The sequence below is a fragment of the Neopsephotus bourkii genome, unplaced genomic scaffold (genome assembly GCF_033783945.1).
Source record: "Neopsephotus bourkii isolate Nb327-2 ecotype Australia unplaced genomic scaffold, CSIRO-AGI_Nbou_v1 NB_1080, whole genome shotgun sequence".
NCBI classification, from domain to species: Eukaryota; Metazoa; Chordata; class Aves; order Psittaciformes; family Psittacidae; genus Neopsephotus; species Neopsephotus bourkii.
Genome location: NW_026901568.1, coordinates 4,601,037 through 4,619,043, shown reverse-complemented (window position 1 = coordinate 4,619,043; position 18,007 = coordinate 4,601,037). Strand labels below are relative to the sequence as shown.

The following is an 18,007-nucleotide window of genomic DNA, read 5'->3' as shown; positions in this document are numbered from 1 at the left end:
TACTTGTTCCACCAAATGAACATTATAAAAAATTAATAGTATGCAGATTGCCATTATTGCAAAAGCCCCTGGGCCTTAATGGCAAGGAATTTCAATTACTCCAAAATATTAATAAAGCAATTTTTTTTCCTTAATTCCCTCCCATTTTCCCCCCATTACTCTCTTTCTCTAAACTGTTTTTTCCACTGTTCTAGAGCACCTGCCTCAAGTGATCCTGCCCTTTATGATCTGTCTCTTAACAATGTACAGCCATACCCACCAAAGAGAGCGCTGTCAAGGGAGTGGGCAGGGTGATCTCTGCTCTCCCCATGGGCAGGGGAGGTTGCTCTCAGCCCTGCTAATTGCTTTTCCTGGAGACTGGAACACTGTGCTCCTTCCCAGATCTGATAAAACCACACATGATCAAAAAGCACAGACTGTGCCTAGTCCCAGCTCTCCCAGTCAACCCAGCCACTGTTGCAGCTCCCACGCTGTCTCCAAAGCCATCCGCATGGCTTGTGCAGTTCTCAGGAGGTCAGAGCATCTTCACCAGTTGTGGCTGGGCCTTCCCTTTTTCATCCCTATTAGCACTGCCTAAGTAAACAGTGACTTTACAGGACTTCATAGAGTTACTATTTTAAGAATCAAACCTGCTTGTCTCCTGGAAAACAGGAGAAACCAACTCTCATCATTGGAACACCAAGTTGTGCTGATGAGGCTGGAGCTCTCCCAGGTTGTCAACTTCTACGGCCATATAAAAGTTAAGGCAGCAAAAATTGCATTATCTTTTGGAAAATAAAGGTGGGTTTCAATATAATCTTTCTAATCAAATGGCTTTCTCATCAGTGTAAGTTAAGTGGGGGCAAATAAGGCAAAAGTAATACAAAGCAGACTTGCTGGTCTCTGTTAGGTGAATAAACTATGTGAATGCAGACTGGCAAAACAAAATTTCTCTCTAAAAGAAGTTTCAAGCAATGACAAAAAGAAATGTGTCCAAGAGCTAGAAGAGGTGATTTTCCCACACACGTGGGTAGAAGCACAGCGAGGAAGCAGTGCGGCTGGAAGGGTTGGCCGCAGGACACATCCCTGCAGTTCACGCTCATCTTTCCCTAACGCTTCGCAGCTCCCCCCGAAGGAGAAGCGGTGCTCCACAAAGCCATAAAACTACATTTCCCGACACTCCGTTTCAAAGATCATAGGGCTGTTTTGCTGCTGTACTACAGAGATCTCCAATCAGTGGCACAAGAGTGGTCCCTGGTGGAAGGAGATCAGATCTGCAGCGTTGACACCAAACACACAGGAACCCAAGCCAAAGATTTTTTGCTACAGATACCAGCAGTCACTTTTTAGCCCTAATACTAGGTTAGCCTGATGCATGACACCCTAAAAAACCGAGTTCACACGCACACTTTCGGATTTTAGACCTTTTATCACGTAAAATGCTACTGTACTTAAGTCTGCCAGAAAACCCAGGATGGGAAGAGTGGCTTTTTTGAGGCATTTTCTTAAATGTGAATTAGAAGAAACTGCAGTCAAAATACTCAGTCTTGACTTCAGAGCTGTAACACACTGATCAACCAACTGTCCAACAGCAGATTAGGAAGCAAGACAAGATATAAACAGACAGCAAATAGTAGCTGAGGGCAGTAACACCACTAGTAAACATACAAACACAGTGGAAAACATTAAAGCTCAGGTTCTTTCCCCAGAATTAGATTTCAGCCCATTTATACTCACTTCAGAATTGACACTTATAAGTCTAAACCCAGCAAAAGTAGCAGGAAATGTGCAAAACACATCATCGTCATCTAAAAATTCAGAGGAACTTCAAACACATTGCAAAAATCCAATCACTAATGATCAATAGGCGTTTCCTTGTAACTTTGAGTTTGATCAAGACAGACAACAGAAAATGTCCTGTCAGCTTCAACAGCCTTTGAATCAAGACAACAAACCAGAAAACAGCAGAAGATAGAATGTCAATCAAAGAGGAAAAAAGAAAATCCAGGAGAAATAAAAAAATATCACTGTGCTATTTCCCAAAGTACAGTTACCCATAGACCGGGAAGAAGTTCACAGTGCAAAATTCCCACCTGCATTAGGCTCTTTACAGACCAGCTTAAGAAAACCGTATCAGGAAACACCAGCAAGAAAATCAGTACTTACCCAGCTACCTGCTCACAAGGCCAACAGCTTGATGCTGTCACACTTCATTTCTTCTTTCCACATCAAATCACTGCTTTCAGCATAGGCTGTCCCTCCAGCCATTATGCAGGGGGAATGAAGGGGTTGAGGGGCAGGCTTTTTGTTTTGGGAAGTTCTTTAGTTATCCTGCAGTAAGGAGCCATCCCTTGCTCTAACTAGATGAAAACCCAGCATACACAAGGCATGTCATGTCTAGTAACCAAGGCAGATGAAGCTGGCAAGAAAGCCCACCCAAGAGAGGAAGCACTTCTGCAAACCATTAACTTGTTTTCCGTGTTATTGCAAGGGCATAGCTGAGAAGTATAATTTCTCTTAGGGCAGATAAAAGCTATTTCTTGCACACTTCAACTACGTTTTCCTGAGCTAACCAGGTTTAAGGTGAAGACACAGCCAAGCTATCCTTGGAGACAAAGAATTGTCAAGTTCTGGGTGAAACAACCTCTTTCTTCCTCCCCAGAATACCCAGCAGTATGCCTAACCTCTGAAAAGTGAAGTACAAATCATTACAAGTAAAGTAATGGTATTTGCTGTAACAGACAGCAACACTTAGCAGTGACAGTTCATCACTAAGGCTGGCTCACAGAACAAGTGGAATTCCCAGCCACCCAACCCTCTCTGCAGCACACAGTCAGGGACTTCCATTCTTCCCACACAGGAAGGCTGCCACAGACACCTACAACAGCACCAGAGAACTCAGCAGGAACTTTTCATTACTTCAAAGAAGTCAAGGTCTTGAGCTCTTCAGATAGGCCAAGTCACAGAGGACTTAAATGAGAGCCACAAATCTGCTTGCACACAGGCTCCAGGTTATGCCTTCCTTTACTCACCCCTACTTCCAGTTCTACTCAACTGCTGTTTTCCTGACTGGTGAAGGGCAAAGATCAGGTATACACACTCCCTGTGTTTGGGAAATCACCTGCAAGCTTCACAATGACCTTGCAAGAAGTGTACTATGAGGAAAACACGCATAAAAGTGGTCAAATACACTATTTTTTAATGCAGATTCATAAAATTTAAGCTCAGTGTTGAAAATTCAGGATATTTCATGAAAAGCATTTGGTCCTCTTAAAGATTTCCCATCCACAATTAAATACTTCACAGAAAAACAACAATTAAGCATACATTGCATTTTTAATTAGGAAAAGTTGATATTGCACATTATACCAAGAAATACAAAAGTCTGTTTCAGCAAGTTATTCCAGCAGTGTTACCAATTTCATTTTGATATCATTGACTTACACAAAAGGTTCAATTTTAGTGCATAGCACGTGCCCTGCCATTATAAGGTAAAAACATATCAAAGCATTTTTAAAACAAAGAGGAAGAAAAGTTGGCTCTGTAAAGAATCTGAAGTCTTTTACCAGAGAGTCAGCACCAGTCTCCTTATAGACAAAAGCTGTTCCTATGAAAGATGACTGATCACCTTCACCTTGCACAAATTCCAGTGCAGTTTCTAACCATATACTATTTGGCTTAAGCTGACCATACACTGTTTGGCACTGTAACTAATGGTCCAAGTCACTAAGGGCTGAAAGGCTGCGATACCTGCCAATACTGTTCCATTTTAGCTACCTATCACTCTATTTCTGGTGATATATAAGAAGGGAAAATCATGGTGGCAGAACAGTTGTGCAGCTTCATTACAGCCATGTAATTTGCTGAGGACAACTCTGAAGCAGATTTCTGTACATAACACTCAGCTGGAACCCTCACCAGGGCTCAGGTGCTGCAGAAGGCACAAAACACTGAGAGGCAGTTACAAGTGCAAATGAAATGCACATTCAGAGAGCTTAACTGCAAGGCAGAGAAAAATCTTGACCAGCAGCCACCAGCACACCTAGGGCAGCATCTGTCACGCCATGACTTTAAATGGCCAGTTGTGGAACACTGCATTATGCTTCCAGGCTACCAGGTGCTTGTCATTTTAGAGCTACAATTAGAAGATCTGGCCCAGTAGCAGTATCTCAGAAAGCCCAGATATTTCTGCCTCCCTCAGTCATCAGAAAGCACTTCCCTTCATGCAGCCTCCTGCACTTCTTTACACCATTACAGACTGAAGTGTACCTGCATGCCCAGGCAATGTTTACTGGTCAAGAAACTCTGCCTTGAACCTCTCCAATACCTCTGGATCATTAACACCTTGAATTTAGGTTTTGCTTTTAAATAGGCAACTAAGACATTCCAGTAACAGGTCTGCAAAGCCAATTCTACAGGAGTTGGAACTGCAGCTGCCCCAAGCATCAAGGCAACTGACTACTGCAATGTTTCGTGGAATCTTATGGTTCCCTCTCCCCATTCCAGCCTTCCCTCCCATTCAAACACACACAGTAAGACTAAGAAAACACGACTGTTCTTTTTTTGCCCGAATACAAGATCCAACTATAATGGAATAGAAGATTCTACAACAAAGTCCCTGAGATGCATCTGTAGACTAAAAGATTCAAACAATAACCTCTTCATCACACCATATTTATTAGAAATGCTTTGAGTTGCAACATCTGGTTGATGAAAACCGATGTTGTTATAAGAATGTGAAAATACAGCAGACCAAGTTTGCCCTTATGTTTAAGCCTTCATTTAAAAATAATTAACCCAACAGTAACATTCAGCTACTTCAACTGTAGTCAAAATTAAAAAGCATATACGCAACAGGGAGTCACTGGAGAAAAAAAAACACCACCAAAACCAATAAAAACCCAAACAACTGTTGTATTTAGAGTAAGTTGTTTTGGCCTCACTTAGTTTTCAATCCTCAACAACCCTGCTTGAATTTAACTGCTCTCTTCCTGAAAGCCTATAGTTATTCCTCAAACATAACTGAGCTGCAGTTCAAGAAGCTGGGATGCAGCAACAGCAGGTTCTCACCATTCCTCACTGGAACCAGGGGGCACAGGTCACAGGTACACTGCACAGGTAGCACAGCAGTCAGCACTGGCAGCTGCTGCACCCACAAACTCATTAGAGTGGCATACACTAAACTGTCTTGTGGCACAGGGAAGTGGGCACAATGCAGGCTCAGACCTCTACCTCCATCTCCAGGATGATGCAGAGGCAGCCCCTTTACTAACTGCACTGACACAAAGAATAAACTCAGCCCAGATTAATAAAACTCAGAAACACTCTGGGATGGGCACAGAGGCTGGTATTTTCTTCCACTACCTTGATAAAAAGAGAAGCCATCTCATACACAAGTTACTTTGGGATCCACTGTGTTTTGTAACCAGCTCTATCCATTTTCCCAAACAAGCTCAATTTTTCCTGCTAGAGAACAAAATTTAAGGCACTAATATATTAATGCTGACAGGAATGTGGAATAGTTTGTTCTTCATGTACTGTTATACCAGTTCTTAGCAGCATCTCTCTGAAAAAGGCACTAAAAACACGGCAGACAACGCAACTTTTGGAACTTCTGCTCAACTAAGCTATGTCAAGTTAGCTGCTTGGAAAGCTAAGCGGCAATTTCCCCTTCCCTCCCAACCCATTCCCCTATAAAAACAAGGCACCTGATTTGTTTTATTACTGGTTTCTATAGCTACAGGCTCTTGAGACCATGCAGTTCCATGTAACTGAGGAATATGATGACTATACTGATAGCTTTTTACATGATCAGGAGTTACATTTTCAAGATACTATTCCAGATAGAGTGATTTTTTGTTTCAGCAAAACCCATTACCAGTGGGTTCCTACCTGAGTAGTACTTAAGGGTGTGTATTGCTAGTCAGAATAACTCAATAGTTAAAAGTGTAAGAAATTGCACTTTCCCATTCCTTCCCCTGTCCCAAAATCGTTTCAAATTAAATACTAGACCCTTTTCTAAAGGGACTTTTGTAACACAGCTACAAAGAGGTAGCCAAGTGGCACATGCCAATTTTTTTTAAGCATATTCAGCCTTCATTTCCAACATTTTGCATAGGAGGTCTTAAAGAAATCTCTATTCAGGTGGCATGTGAAGTTACTGCAGTTCAGAAGACTGAACTTGTAAGAGAACTTGATCTCCCTTCACGTCCATAATTGAAAACTAACAAGCATGGGAAAAACCCAAGTGACTCAGCATATGCAGGTGTGTAGCTGAAGAGGAGAGGAATGTCTACAGTCAAATCCCATGCTCCTCCTGACATACAGTAAAAGTTACTCCGAAGAACCATTCAGATCAAGCCCACCATTCGATCAATCTGTCTCATGTAGTTACTCTTCAGTGGCAGCAAGTATCTCCTCTCATCAGGAACTCTGTTACACTGTTAACAAAATCAGAATGTATGAAAACAGGCAATCCCATACCCTCCATAACCATTTCAGCATCAGTAAGCCTACATTTCCTCCCAGTACAGAAAACTGTACCCAATAGAGCTTTTGTTCCCCACTTGCTCTTGCTCTTTGCAAACTTACCAGCACAGACCACATAAATGAGCAGCAAGTGTTTCCCCAGTGCAGGCTGCAAGCTTCTAAATACATACCAAACTACTGCAGCTTGTTATTCAACTGAGACTTCCTTCACTATGACAACTGTGAACATTTAAAATAATGCTCTTTTTTCTGCAGGACTGGGGTGAGGAGGAAAGGAACCACGCTAGAACCTACTACCAGAGACTTAAAAATACTGTTGTGTATTAAAAGCGTATCTACTTTGGTTGGTGACAGGCACTGGATCCATGGCTCTGCACTCAGTTGATGCCTAGCTAATAAAGGTCACCTTTACATGCCTCAAATCCATTCTGAGGGAAGAAAAGTTTTGTTTAAATACCCTCTGCTTTTCTCTCTCCCCATCACAGCAACACTGGAAAATTTGAAGGGCAAAGAACAGGTGAAGGGAAAAATAATGGGAAGTAAATTAACAAAGCAGCAACTAATTGCTGCAAAATGCTTAAAAGGGGACAGGTTTCACCTTCAACATAATCACTCTTGCATTACCCTAATCCATTCTTTCTACTACTTAAAGTGGTTTTCACAAGGGACCTTCTCAGGCAGTTGACATTTGTAAGGCAAACACTGCTGAGCTTTAAAGTAACACTTCCAAATGGCTCTCTTTCTACTGCCTAACCCAGTTCAACATACATCCCTCCTCCAGCCACACAACCAGAAACAATCTGTGCATTCCTTACATTAGAGCTGAAGTTGACTGCCTTTAACTCATTAGGTTTAATTTTTTCTGAGCCGTCCTCTTCTCCAGGGAGGATGTCTTGCCACAGTGAGTTACGGAAACGTTCATCCACAGACACAACATGCCCCTCAGTAGTAAACATATACTTATTTCCAGATTTATGCACTGGATTTTCTTCATCAAACAACTAAACAAGAGATAGGAGAGACAGCTACAGTATGTGTGCAACATTCTCCACATCCCATCAACATTAAGTTACAAAGGATGCACTCATGCATTTGAAGGATCAAGCAAAAAGCATACCTCTTAGTGCTAAATGGCCAACTACTGTTAGAGCAAATGGAAATAGATAGTTTCAATGCAAGTGATTTATTTTAGCAGTTAAAAGGGGAGAGGCAAAAGAAAGACTTCTCACACAACTTAAACTGCCCTTATCTTTCTATGCTGCAGCATACATGCATTGCTGGGCTGGCATTCACTATTTCTATCCAGTCACAAATTTATTTGCTTTTCTGCACTAAAGGAGATTGACTGCCAAATCCTGACGGGGAGGAACTGGGGGCTGCAGTGAGGCAGGCAAAATGGCTACAAGTAACAATTTAGCTCAAAGCTAAGCAGAGTATCTTTGAAATGAACATACACGTACCAGATACAAGTATTTACACGTTTCACTGAGAAAAAAGCTCTCCATTCGATCTTCCTTTGTCTTCTCTACAACGTGATGCAATGTGGCATAGCCACACCTGCAAGATTTAAGATTGGTTTGAGTTTAGTTCCTGCACATTCTGTGCTTGAAGTGTTCCCTAAATATTTCTTCAGACCACTCCAACTGTCACTAGGGGTGAAGTTAAAATGAAACAAGTCTTTTTTCCTAGTCAGCACTGATTATTGTTTTCTGGTGTACTGATGAGACTGCAATCATTGACCCTGTGGTTTACCTACTCCATTGTGAAGATTTGTTAAAAGTCTCTCAAAGACAGTACTCAGAACAGAACAGGGAATTGCCCCATTCTGAGCACATGGTAAAGACCCAGGTCTGGAAGCCTGGTCTCATAGAATAGCTAGGGTTGGAAAGGACCTTAAGATCATCTAGTTCCAACCCCCCTGCCATGGGCAGGGACACCTCACACTAAACCATCTCACTCAAGGCTCTTTCCAAACTGGCCATGAACACTGCCAGGGATGGAGCATTCACAACTTCCCTGGGCAACCCATTCCAGTGCCTCACCACCCTCACAGTAAAGAACTTCTTCCTTATATCCAATCTAAACTTCCCCTGTTTTAAGTTTTAACCCATTGTCCCTCATCCTATCACTACAGTCCCTAATGAAGAGTCCCTCCCCAGCATCCCTATAGGCCCCCTTCAGATACTGGAATGCTGCTGTGAGGTCTCCACACAGCCTTCTCCAGGCTGATTAGCCCCAACTTTCTCAGCCTATCTTCATACGGGAGGTGCTCCAGTCCCCTGATCATCCTTGTGGCCTCCTCTGAAAGTGTTCCAAGTCCTTTATGTAGAGGTTTCTTCCCAGACTACCCACTCTTTAAAAGACACACACACCCCCTCCCCCCAGCTTAACATATGAAGCTTGTAATTCTTTCAGTCACCCCCTACACGGCACCTGAATGCCATTTAACTGCAGACTGGTACTGGTTTACACTCTCCTATGGTTAATACAGACTTGTCTACAAAATCAGTAAATACCAATAGGTGAATAAAAATTTGCTATCTTCCAAATGAGTCTCTCAGTATTACAGTCAGGATTCACCACTACTGTCATGAAACAAAAGCCAATATGCAACAGCATCTGCCTTAAAGGCCATCCTTCCACTTCAGTTATACATCACGGCCCCATGATGTGAGAAATATTCTTGCAGGATCCATAGAAAAAACACACTTACTAATTTACCTGTTTTCAGCAACTGATCAACAGTGCATTTTGCAAAGTAGTGATAAAATTCTTAAGCCATAAAGTTGTCACTGGTCTGTAGTTTCATTTTCAGGTAAGACAGAAATCATTACTCAATAAATAAAACACCACTTGTGGCTTTCCTGGGTTTTCTGGTTTACATACATTTGGCAGAGCATATTCTATAGAATATTTATATAACAAAATATATGTGCACAGCAGTGAGAAAAGACAAAAAAAACATTGAAAACTGACTTTGCTTTTGTGTATTTTTCCAAACTCTGCAGAATATCCATCCCCACATGAAGGTAAAATGGGTTCTTTGTGGCCTAAATAATGAAGACAGACAAGAGTTAATCAGCAGTTTCAACAAAGGCCTAGTACTATCAAATTCTCATATATTATAGTAAGCTTATCTTTATAGGAACATGATTTAGATTACTCTGCAAGCTTCTCACATCTGCTTTAGTGCAAATACCAATACAATATGTAGTAAATTGAAACGTTTTTGGATAGCTTTCTCGCAGCCACAGTTATTTTAGTTTAGTGTATCTCCTGCCAGCTGGAGACTCTGCCTAAACTATATAGCAAGGAAACCTATTACATTTACTTCAACTATTTCTGTTAAGAAGTCACAAGTCTCCACCTTGTTAAAATCTGCCAGCAGTTTCTTTAAAAGTTCATTTAGCCTCCTTTTTGTCTGTCCTGTAAGAAAAGTGTTACTTTTAAAGCAAACAACACGGGAACTACAGTGCATAACAATCTAGTGCCTAAACAGAGACCTCCGTATAAGAACAGGCAGACCCAAAGGCACCAGATTTTAGCAGGCCAGAGGCTAGGGGCAGAAAAAGTGACCTTCCGAACAAAGCCATTTTTGCCAAAACATGAGGTATAAGCACAGAAAAGTCAAGTACCTGATAAAGAAGATATGTGGATTCCACTAACTCTGGTCTTAGTGGATAAAAGGGAACATCCGGCGCTTGCAATTGCCAGTTGTATCTTTCTGGGAGAGCTCCGTATCGCTTCCATATGGCATAATAAAAAGCATGGAGACAAATAGCATCTTCCACATCTCCTATCAATACCTAGGCACAACAACAGCCATAAACATGCAGGCTTAATACCGCAAGCCAGCAAATTACTTTTCCCTCTGTATAAAAACATGCCATATAATAAAACACTCCCCTTATAAGGCGAGACAAAAAAATCACCAGTCCTCTCCCTCCCCACAAAAGAAAGCTAATACATTAGTTTCACTGCATCAAAAGCTCTAGCAGAGCTCAGCCTCACAGCACAGTATGCAAATGCTAAGGTTAAATGAAAAAAGATAAAAGATCTAGTAGGCAGCAGACCAGGCCTTCCAATATTGTTACGCTAATGCAGAAGCTGAACTGCCCTAAAACTGCCTTATCAGAACAGCCAGATGTAAACCTGCAGGTTGAAGCTCACCTCAAGAAATGCTTAGATTCGTTCCCAGCCTAGGATTAGAATGGGCCTTTCTGACACCTCTCTACTGTGGTGTGCTGTCCTGAACAGAATGGAAGTTTACCTGTAGTCCAGGAAAAAACGCTTGCAAAGAGTCAATCCACGTGTTCATCAGCTGTCCTGTGAACATGTTTACGTTAACGTACAAAGGAGGGTCACCTTCACCTTCATTGCAAGCTTCTCGACTGCCAAGTAACAATAAGCACATGTAACTATTCACTATTTTAGAAGAACACAGTGCACATTTCAATTCCACAGCACTGCCACGAGCAAAGAGAATAAGCCACACATTTGTCATGCTAGGTTCAAACCCATTTTGAAAAGAACAAAAAGGTCAGTCACGCTCACAGACAAATTAATTCATGAAGGTATGGACATCATATCCTAAAGTTATGTCAGCAGAATCTCTACCCTGGTAAAGTCATGGTAGGCAAGATCAGGCCTTAAGAATTACTAAACCAACCAATTTAATATATTTCCTTTGCAATTCTACAGCCTTCTCTCAGCTTCGCTTTTACTAACTTGGATGTTAAGCAGTTTAGCTTCTTCACACCAGTGACCATGGAGTGAAAGGAACATTAAAAATTATTTCCACAGTGACTACCATGGAAATAAGATACTGTTTCTTTTTAAAGAAAAAAAGAGAACACTGATTTCTAGAGCACGCCACAAAACACTATACAATCGTATCTCGCTCTGGGTCATTGCTTAAGAAATTGATACCCATATGAAATAACATACCCTCTTCTTAAATGGTTCTGAATGTTCCGATAAGCATCATTGAACATCTCCAAGTCTTCCTTTTCTCCAAAGAGGATGTAAGACTTCAGAAGGTATTCATAGAATGAATCTGACCCAGCTCCCAGTCCACTTTGCTTTCCAACCCAATGACCAGTTTGAATATTCACGACATTTCCTTTCAGAACAGACAAAAAGTTAAGAGTAAAGTTGACAAGTACAGCACAGAAAAGTAATCAAGAACCAGCACTCAGAAATATTATCTTCAAGAAGTTCTGAGGAATGATCAAAGACTACTATCAAAATGAAGTGTTACAGTGCATTCCTTCAAGGACCTAGCACACACACACAGCAGTTGGTTTAAGTACTTTTAGTCATCTGCCAATCTAAATTATATTAACGGGGATACAAATGCAAGAACCTCAGTTTCATTTCCCAATTTCACAAAAAAAATGTGTCTTTGGAGACCTGTGTTCTAAGAACTCATTCAGATACTTCATTTTTCTTACAAAATTACACAGTGCCATTTGATCAACACAGACCACAAGTACACAGGGAGAGCATGACTTAATTGCTACAGAGGAAGCAGACTGACAAGGTTTATGATACGTCAAAGAAACTCGTTGCATGATGGCATTCTGCTAAAGGAAGCTGAGGCAGGTCAAAACATGGAGCCAGTCAATACAGCATCTCATCAGAGCAGATTACCTAGCAGCCCAGTGTTATTGCTCCTGAGACTCCACAGTGCTTTGACGGCTCTCCTGGCCACCCACTCAAACGTGGAATCCCCAAGCAGCCTGCTAAGGATCCCAAATTCCACCAGCAGAGAACCAGCTCCTGCAGTACAGGTTTCATTATTGCTGTCTGGAGGTACCCCCTTCTTCAGATTGACCTGTGAAGAGGGTAAAGAGAGTGCAAACAGTGATAAGGCAGGCTGCACCTCATGCAGTTGTGCTCTCATCTGCAGTCTTGTATTTATTAGAAAGCCTTTTCATTACGTTTTGCAATACGTAGCATGCAAGGTGTATATATTTAGAAAGCCAGAGTATCACTGCTTGGTGAAAAAGCTTTCCTGAAGAAAACCTGAAATTCATCTTACAGCTTTAACATCATGCTTAATGGGGCAATCCTAACTTTGCTCCTCTCTTACTTGTTCGTCATCCCAAATTTCAGATCACTTTTTCATCATCTCTACTAAACATTCAAGTTCTTCCAAGGGCGACGGCAGTGCTGTTCCCAGTCTTTTAGTGATCTTGAAACCAAGAGTCTCCTCACTGAACACTCCTGAACTTCCCCATGCAACAAAATGTTGAAGAGAAATTACACCACCCTCAACTGATTTCCCACACTCTGAAAAGAAATGGAAGTTCATGTTTCTACAGGCTGACAGGTCTGGAAGAAAAGCAATGCTGCTGTGCTCAAAAATCAAAAGCAGTCAAGTAAGTGTTAACTAGTTTAGTGTTGTTCCACTAGAGCTGACATTCTTCTCCTTGCTGACTGTGCGCTCAAGGAGAAGGACACGGTATTCAAGAAGACCACAGTGGGATTGAGTGCGCCCTCAGCAAGTTTGCCAATGACACCAAGCTGTGTGGTTTGGTTGATACGCTGGAGGGAAGGAATGCCATCCAGAGGGACCTTGACACGCTTGTGAGGTGGGCTGATGTCAAGCTATGAAGTTTAATCATGCCAAGTGCAAGGTCCTACACCTGGGTCAGAGCAATCCCAGGCACAGCTACAGGCTGGGCAGAGAAGAGATTCAGAGCAGCCCTGCGGAGAAGGACTTGGGGGTGCTGGTCGATGAGAAAATGAATATGAGCCGGCTTCAGTGTGCGCCTGTAGCCCAGAAAGCAACGGTATCCTGGGCTGCATCAAAAGGAGTGTGACCAGCAGGTCGAAGGACGTGATCCTGCCCCTCTACTCTGCTTTCATGAGACCTCACCTGGAGCATTGTGTGCTGTTCTGGTGTCCTCAACATAAAAAGGACATGGAACTGTTGGAACAAGTCCAGAGGAGGCCACGAGAATGATCAGGGGAATGGAGCACCTCCTGTATGAAGACAGGCTGAGAAAGTTGGGGCTGTTCAGCCTGGAGAAGAGAAGGCTGCATGGAGACCTCATAGCAGCCTTCCAGTATCTGGAGGGGGCATATAGGGATGCTGGGGAGGGACTCTTCATTAGGAACTGTAGTGACAGGACAAGAGGTAATGGTTTAAAACTTGAACAGGGGAAGTTTAGATTGGATATAAGGAAGAAGTTCTTTACTGTAAGGGTGGTGAGGCACTGGAATGGGTTGCCCAGGGAAGTTGTGAGTGCTCCAACCCTGGCAGTGTTCAAGGCCAGGCTGGACAGAGCCTTGGGTGATATGGTTTAGTGGGAGGTGTCTCTGCCCATGGCAGGGGGGTTGGAACTAGATAATCTTTAAGATCCTTTCCAACCCTAACTATTCTATGATTCTTGAGTACACACTGAGCAAATTATAAATTCCAAGCCCAGTATAACAAATACTTCAGATTAGTTTTATTTTATCACAATTATCTTAGAACCAGGTCGTTCTCAATAGTTACTTTCCCAGGCTATTTACCTTCAAAGTATTTCTTATTAACCTTCTTACTGACAGCACTGTTTGTCACCGCTTGATATATAGGAAGAAAGCATGGGGCAAGGGCACATTCCAACCAAACAGCACAGAAACAAATGACTACTGACACATACAGAACAATACAGAGTGAAAGAACAGCCTAAAGAAAACATTTACTAGGCATAAGGAGCCACTTATAAGGTCCATGTCACCATAACTTAGCAGTTACCCCACACACCTTTTTAATGTCCTTTCGAGCAGGTTCAGTACCCCAGCACGCATATGCACGTACACACAGGGCACAGAATTTGAGTTGCAGAACAGGTGAATTACTGCTTTAGATTATGTTTGTGTGCTCACTTACCCGAGGATACGGAATTCCAGTTTTGGTGTTCTCAAAGGCCGGAAGTAATCTCACTGCTAGGTCATGAGCCATATGCAACAGTTCATTGTCATAATCCTTAATGGTCATATCACCAAAAGGCTGTTTGGTATCTGTGATTATTATGTGGGCAGAAAGCAAGCTTCCCAAAACCCTATGGAAAAAGGAAAGGATCTTCAGTTTTTAAATCTGGTCTGAACCTAGTTCTTCAGCTAAACCCTTACCAGTATTGTGTTTAACCGAAGTATTACTTTGTGCACAGGTACTACAGTGAGGTCTGCTTTTTTCCCCACCAGCAGTGAAAGCATCTGGAAGTCACACTGCTCATCAGCCATGGTAATCCCCAAGACCAGTTCTGCTAAATTGGCCTAACCCACTAGCTCCTTACAACATACCAAGTGTATTTATGAGCAAAGACTTCCTTGCCTCTGCAAATGGCAGTAAAGTTGTTATATAAACTCAGTATTCAGAGAAAAGAAGGCTTAGCCAAGGTAAGCGGCAATTAAATAAAGACTGTTTAAGACATACAGAAAATTAAGCCATTCAAAATCAGACAGTATCTTAATCTCATCTCCAAGGAAGACAAGCCTATTTTTTGTTTAAAACAAAAGTGAAAGCAAACAGATCCATAGAAGAAAACGAAAACAGAGTATCTGTTTTGCATGAAAGGTTAAAACCAGCTTATTTAAGGAACAATTATGGGGCAAAGCCTACCAAAGACATTTTTATCGATGATTTTACTTGGTTTCTGCCATATATGCACACCAAGTCTTTCATCTTGTCATTGATTTAAAGACAGAAACTTTAGACCCACATACCTGATTGTTGCCTCAAACACTTGCACTGTTGAGTCTTTATCAAATGAAACTGTGTCAATCACCAACTTCACTGCTTTCTGGAATTCCGAGGAGTTTCCCATTACCTTGATATAAAAACAAGGCTATTTTGTTTAATTCCTTCAGAAAAGGGTTAGGAAACAGAATGACAAGTTCACATTTTAGACCAATAAACATATTAACTAGATACAGAACTGAGTATTGCAAGCTCCTACTAAAAAGACTTTCTGGAAGTTACTCATCCTACTGACATGTAAAAGTTCGTTTTTAAGAAGTATGTAAAAACAGGGAAATCAACAGGTATATTTTTGTCTGTTTTACCAACCTATGCACTCACATGCTCTTCCACCCCCAATACTGGTCTTTTGGGTGATCTTTCGGAAAAGTCTGACTTAAGATCTAGCACACTGAGTGTTTTAACTGCTTGAACTATCAGTTTAATAGTTGCATTTAGCTTAAAAGGAACACAGTTTGTAGAACAATGAAGTCTGATTCATGTATTTGATCAGTGAAGACCAGCCTTTCAGGCTTTTTACTCAACACTGCACACCCTGCCCAGTAAGTTCCCCCATGCCAGTTTTCTTTAGGTATACCTTAGCAATTGATTTCCACTATATCCAGAGACAAACTCAGCTTTAAGGAAACAGGAATATGGAAGAAAAACACAGGTCCCACTTGTATTAGTTCAGGTAGGTCTGGGTGTACAGAACTCCCGAGCACTTTAACCATGTGCCAGAGCACTTTAACCATGTGCCAGCCTGCCTGCTCTTCGTGCTACCCAGACCTAGCAGGAAAGCATTCACATGCTTGATCTGAGCAGATGAAGAGCTAAGTAGGCATTCTCCATGCAGAAGCTTCCAAAACACAAGAGACTCTAGGAATCAGAAGTTTTATAGTTGAGAAAGTTAGGTACTGTCCCAAAAGGTATGGATGGGACACTGAGCCACTGCTGAATGAGCACAGGAAGGCAACTGTTCAGCCAACACACCACCAGCCACGCAGCATGGATCCCTACCCACTGCTTCAGTTAAAACCAACTTCCTGCTTTCAGTTCTGTTCAGTTAAACAGCTGAGACCTCCTCCCTACAGAGAACTGCAGTTCCATGGTAGCAATGGCAAGTATTCTATAACACAAAGACAGCATACAGTGCTTGCACACACCACCTTCTGCACAAGAAGAGAGAAATGCACTCTGGATCCAGTGCATCAGTGACACTCCAGAAGGCCAAGAATCTGCCCTGGTTGCAAAAATCAGAGCAACAAACACGCGTTTCGAGGATTAACAGAGCAAGTGGAACTCATACATGCCCAGGAACATCCGGGATTTCACATCGCTAAAATGTCCCATCAACCGACTTGCGCCTTTCAGACGTTAATATCCATATCCCACCAAGACACGGCTTTGCGACTTTAATTAGCAGAAGTATTACTCTGCGGCAATGCATGCCAGCTACATTAACACACCTTTGAACTGATCAGCAAAGTTCAGCTGGCAAAGTTCAGAGCGTCCCGAACTTCCCTGGGGGTTAAACTTAACGGGGCGACCAAGGAGCCTTCTGGCACACCGCAGCACGGCGGTCGCGGATGGATGGACGGACGGACGGACAGACAGACGGAACGAAAGAAGGAAGCGTTCCCTGCAGGAGCAGCGCCTACCCTCCCCGGCCCCGCCGCGGACTCACCGCCAGCGTGTCCAGCGCGTCGATCAGCGTCAGCGAGTAGTTCCCCAGGACATCGTTGATGTTGAGGTTGGAGCTGGAAGGGAAGAACCGGGCGTCAGGCCCCGCCGCGCCTGGCTCCCCGCTCCCCGCCCCGGTTCCCCCCCGCCACTCACGGGTCCCGGCGGTCGGGGCCGCGGCCGCGGCAGTGCAGCGGGTCGAGCTCGTCCCGGGGAAAGGCGTGCTGCATGTAGCTGTCGTAGCTGAACACGAACATGCCGCGGGCGGCGTCGCGCAGCCGGGCCCGCAGCTGCGGCGGGAAGGCTCCGCTGTACCGCCGCTCGTACTCGTCACCCCCCGCCGCCGCCGCCCCGCCGCCATCGCCGTCCCGCCACAGCAGCGAGCCCCAGTGCGAGGAGCCGGCGGCGCCGGGCGGTGGCGGAAAGGTGAAGGGGAAGCGGCGGCGCAGGCAGAGGCCGGGCGCCAGCGCGGGCAGCAGCGCCAGCAGCGCCTGCAGCGCCAGCCTCAGCAGCAGCAGCCCCAGGAGCACCGACCGCCATTGCATGGTCACCTGCGCGCCGCGGGCATAGTTTAAAGGGGCCGCCGCTCCCCCGCCCGCACTGCAAACCCCACCGCGCTGCTCCGCGCCGCACCGCCTTTAACAGCGGAAGGGAAACACGGGGCGCAGGGCTCCCATTGGCCGAGCCGGGACCGCCCGTCGGTCATAGGGAGAGCAGCGCCGTCACTCAAGGGCGGAACCGCACCGAGACTTAAAGCGGCGGGGGGCGGGGCATGGGGCGGGGCACGGGGCGGCCCGCGGCTGTCGTGGCACGGCCTGGCGGCGGGGCGGCCCCGCCCGGCAGAGGGGTGAGGCCTGCGCCCGGCCGGGCACCCGAGGGGGAGGTGGAGAACTGGGGTCCTCCGCTATCGGGAGTGCGGCGGCGAACAGGGAGAGCTCTCTTTGAACACCCCATCGAGTCCAGTAACGTTTGCAACCCGGCCCGCCTGCTGCTGCACAGCCCAGACCCTCTTACCCCACAGGCGGCACCCAGCACCCTCGCCGTGACCAGCAGTAAGCGAAGTCTCACCGGGGAGCGGTCCCCCATGCGTCAGGACGAGCTTTCCTCCTCACCCGCGGGAGA

At 44.2% G+C, this 18,007-nt stretch overlaps 1 protein-coding gene across 1 annotated transcript; it reads right to left on the bottom strand.

Annotated features, from left to right (window-relative positions):
- Positions 1-4,636: 4,636 nt before the first annotated feature.
- On the bottom strand, positions 4,637-17,586 carry EDEM1 (ER degradation enhancing alpha-mannosidase like protein 1). The gene is made up of 12 exons (XM_061362141.1): positions 17,042-17,586; positions 16,890-16,962; positions 15,190-15,293; positions 14,354-14,525; positions 12,121-12,304; positions 11,416-11,590; positions 10,739-10,859; positions 10,104-10,274; positions 9,445-9,518; positions 7,929-8,025; positions 7,284-7,469; positions 4,637-6,419 (listed from the first exon to the last, which is right to left on the bottom strand). The coding sequence occupies exons 1-12, from the start codon at positions 17,428-17,430 to the stop codon at positions 6,330-6,332; spliced, it is 1,836 nt and encodes a 611-aa protein (XP_061218125.1). The 5' UTR covers positions 17,431-17,586; the 3' UTR covers positions 4,637-6,329.
- Positions 17,587-18,007: the final 421 nt, after the last annotated feature.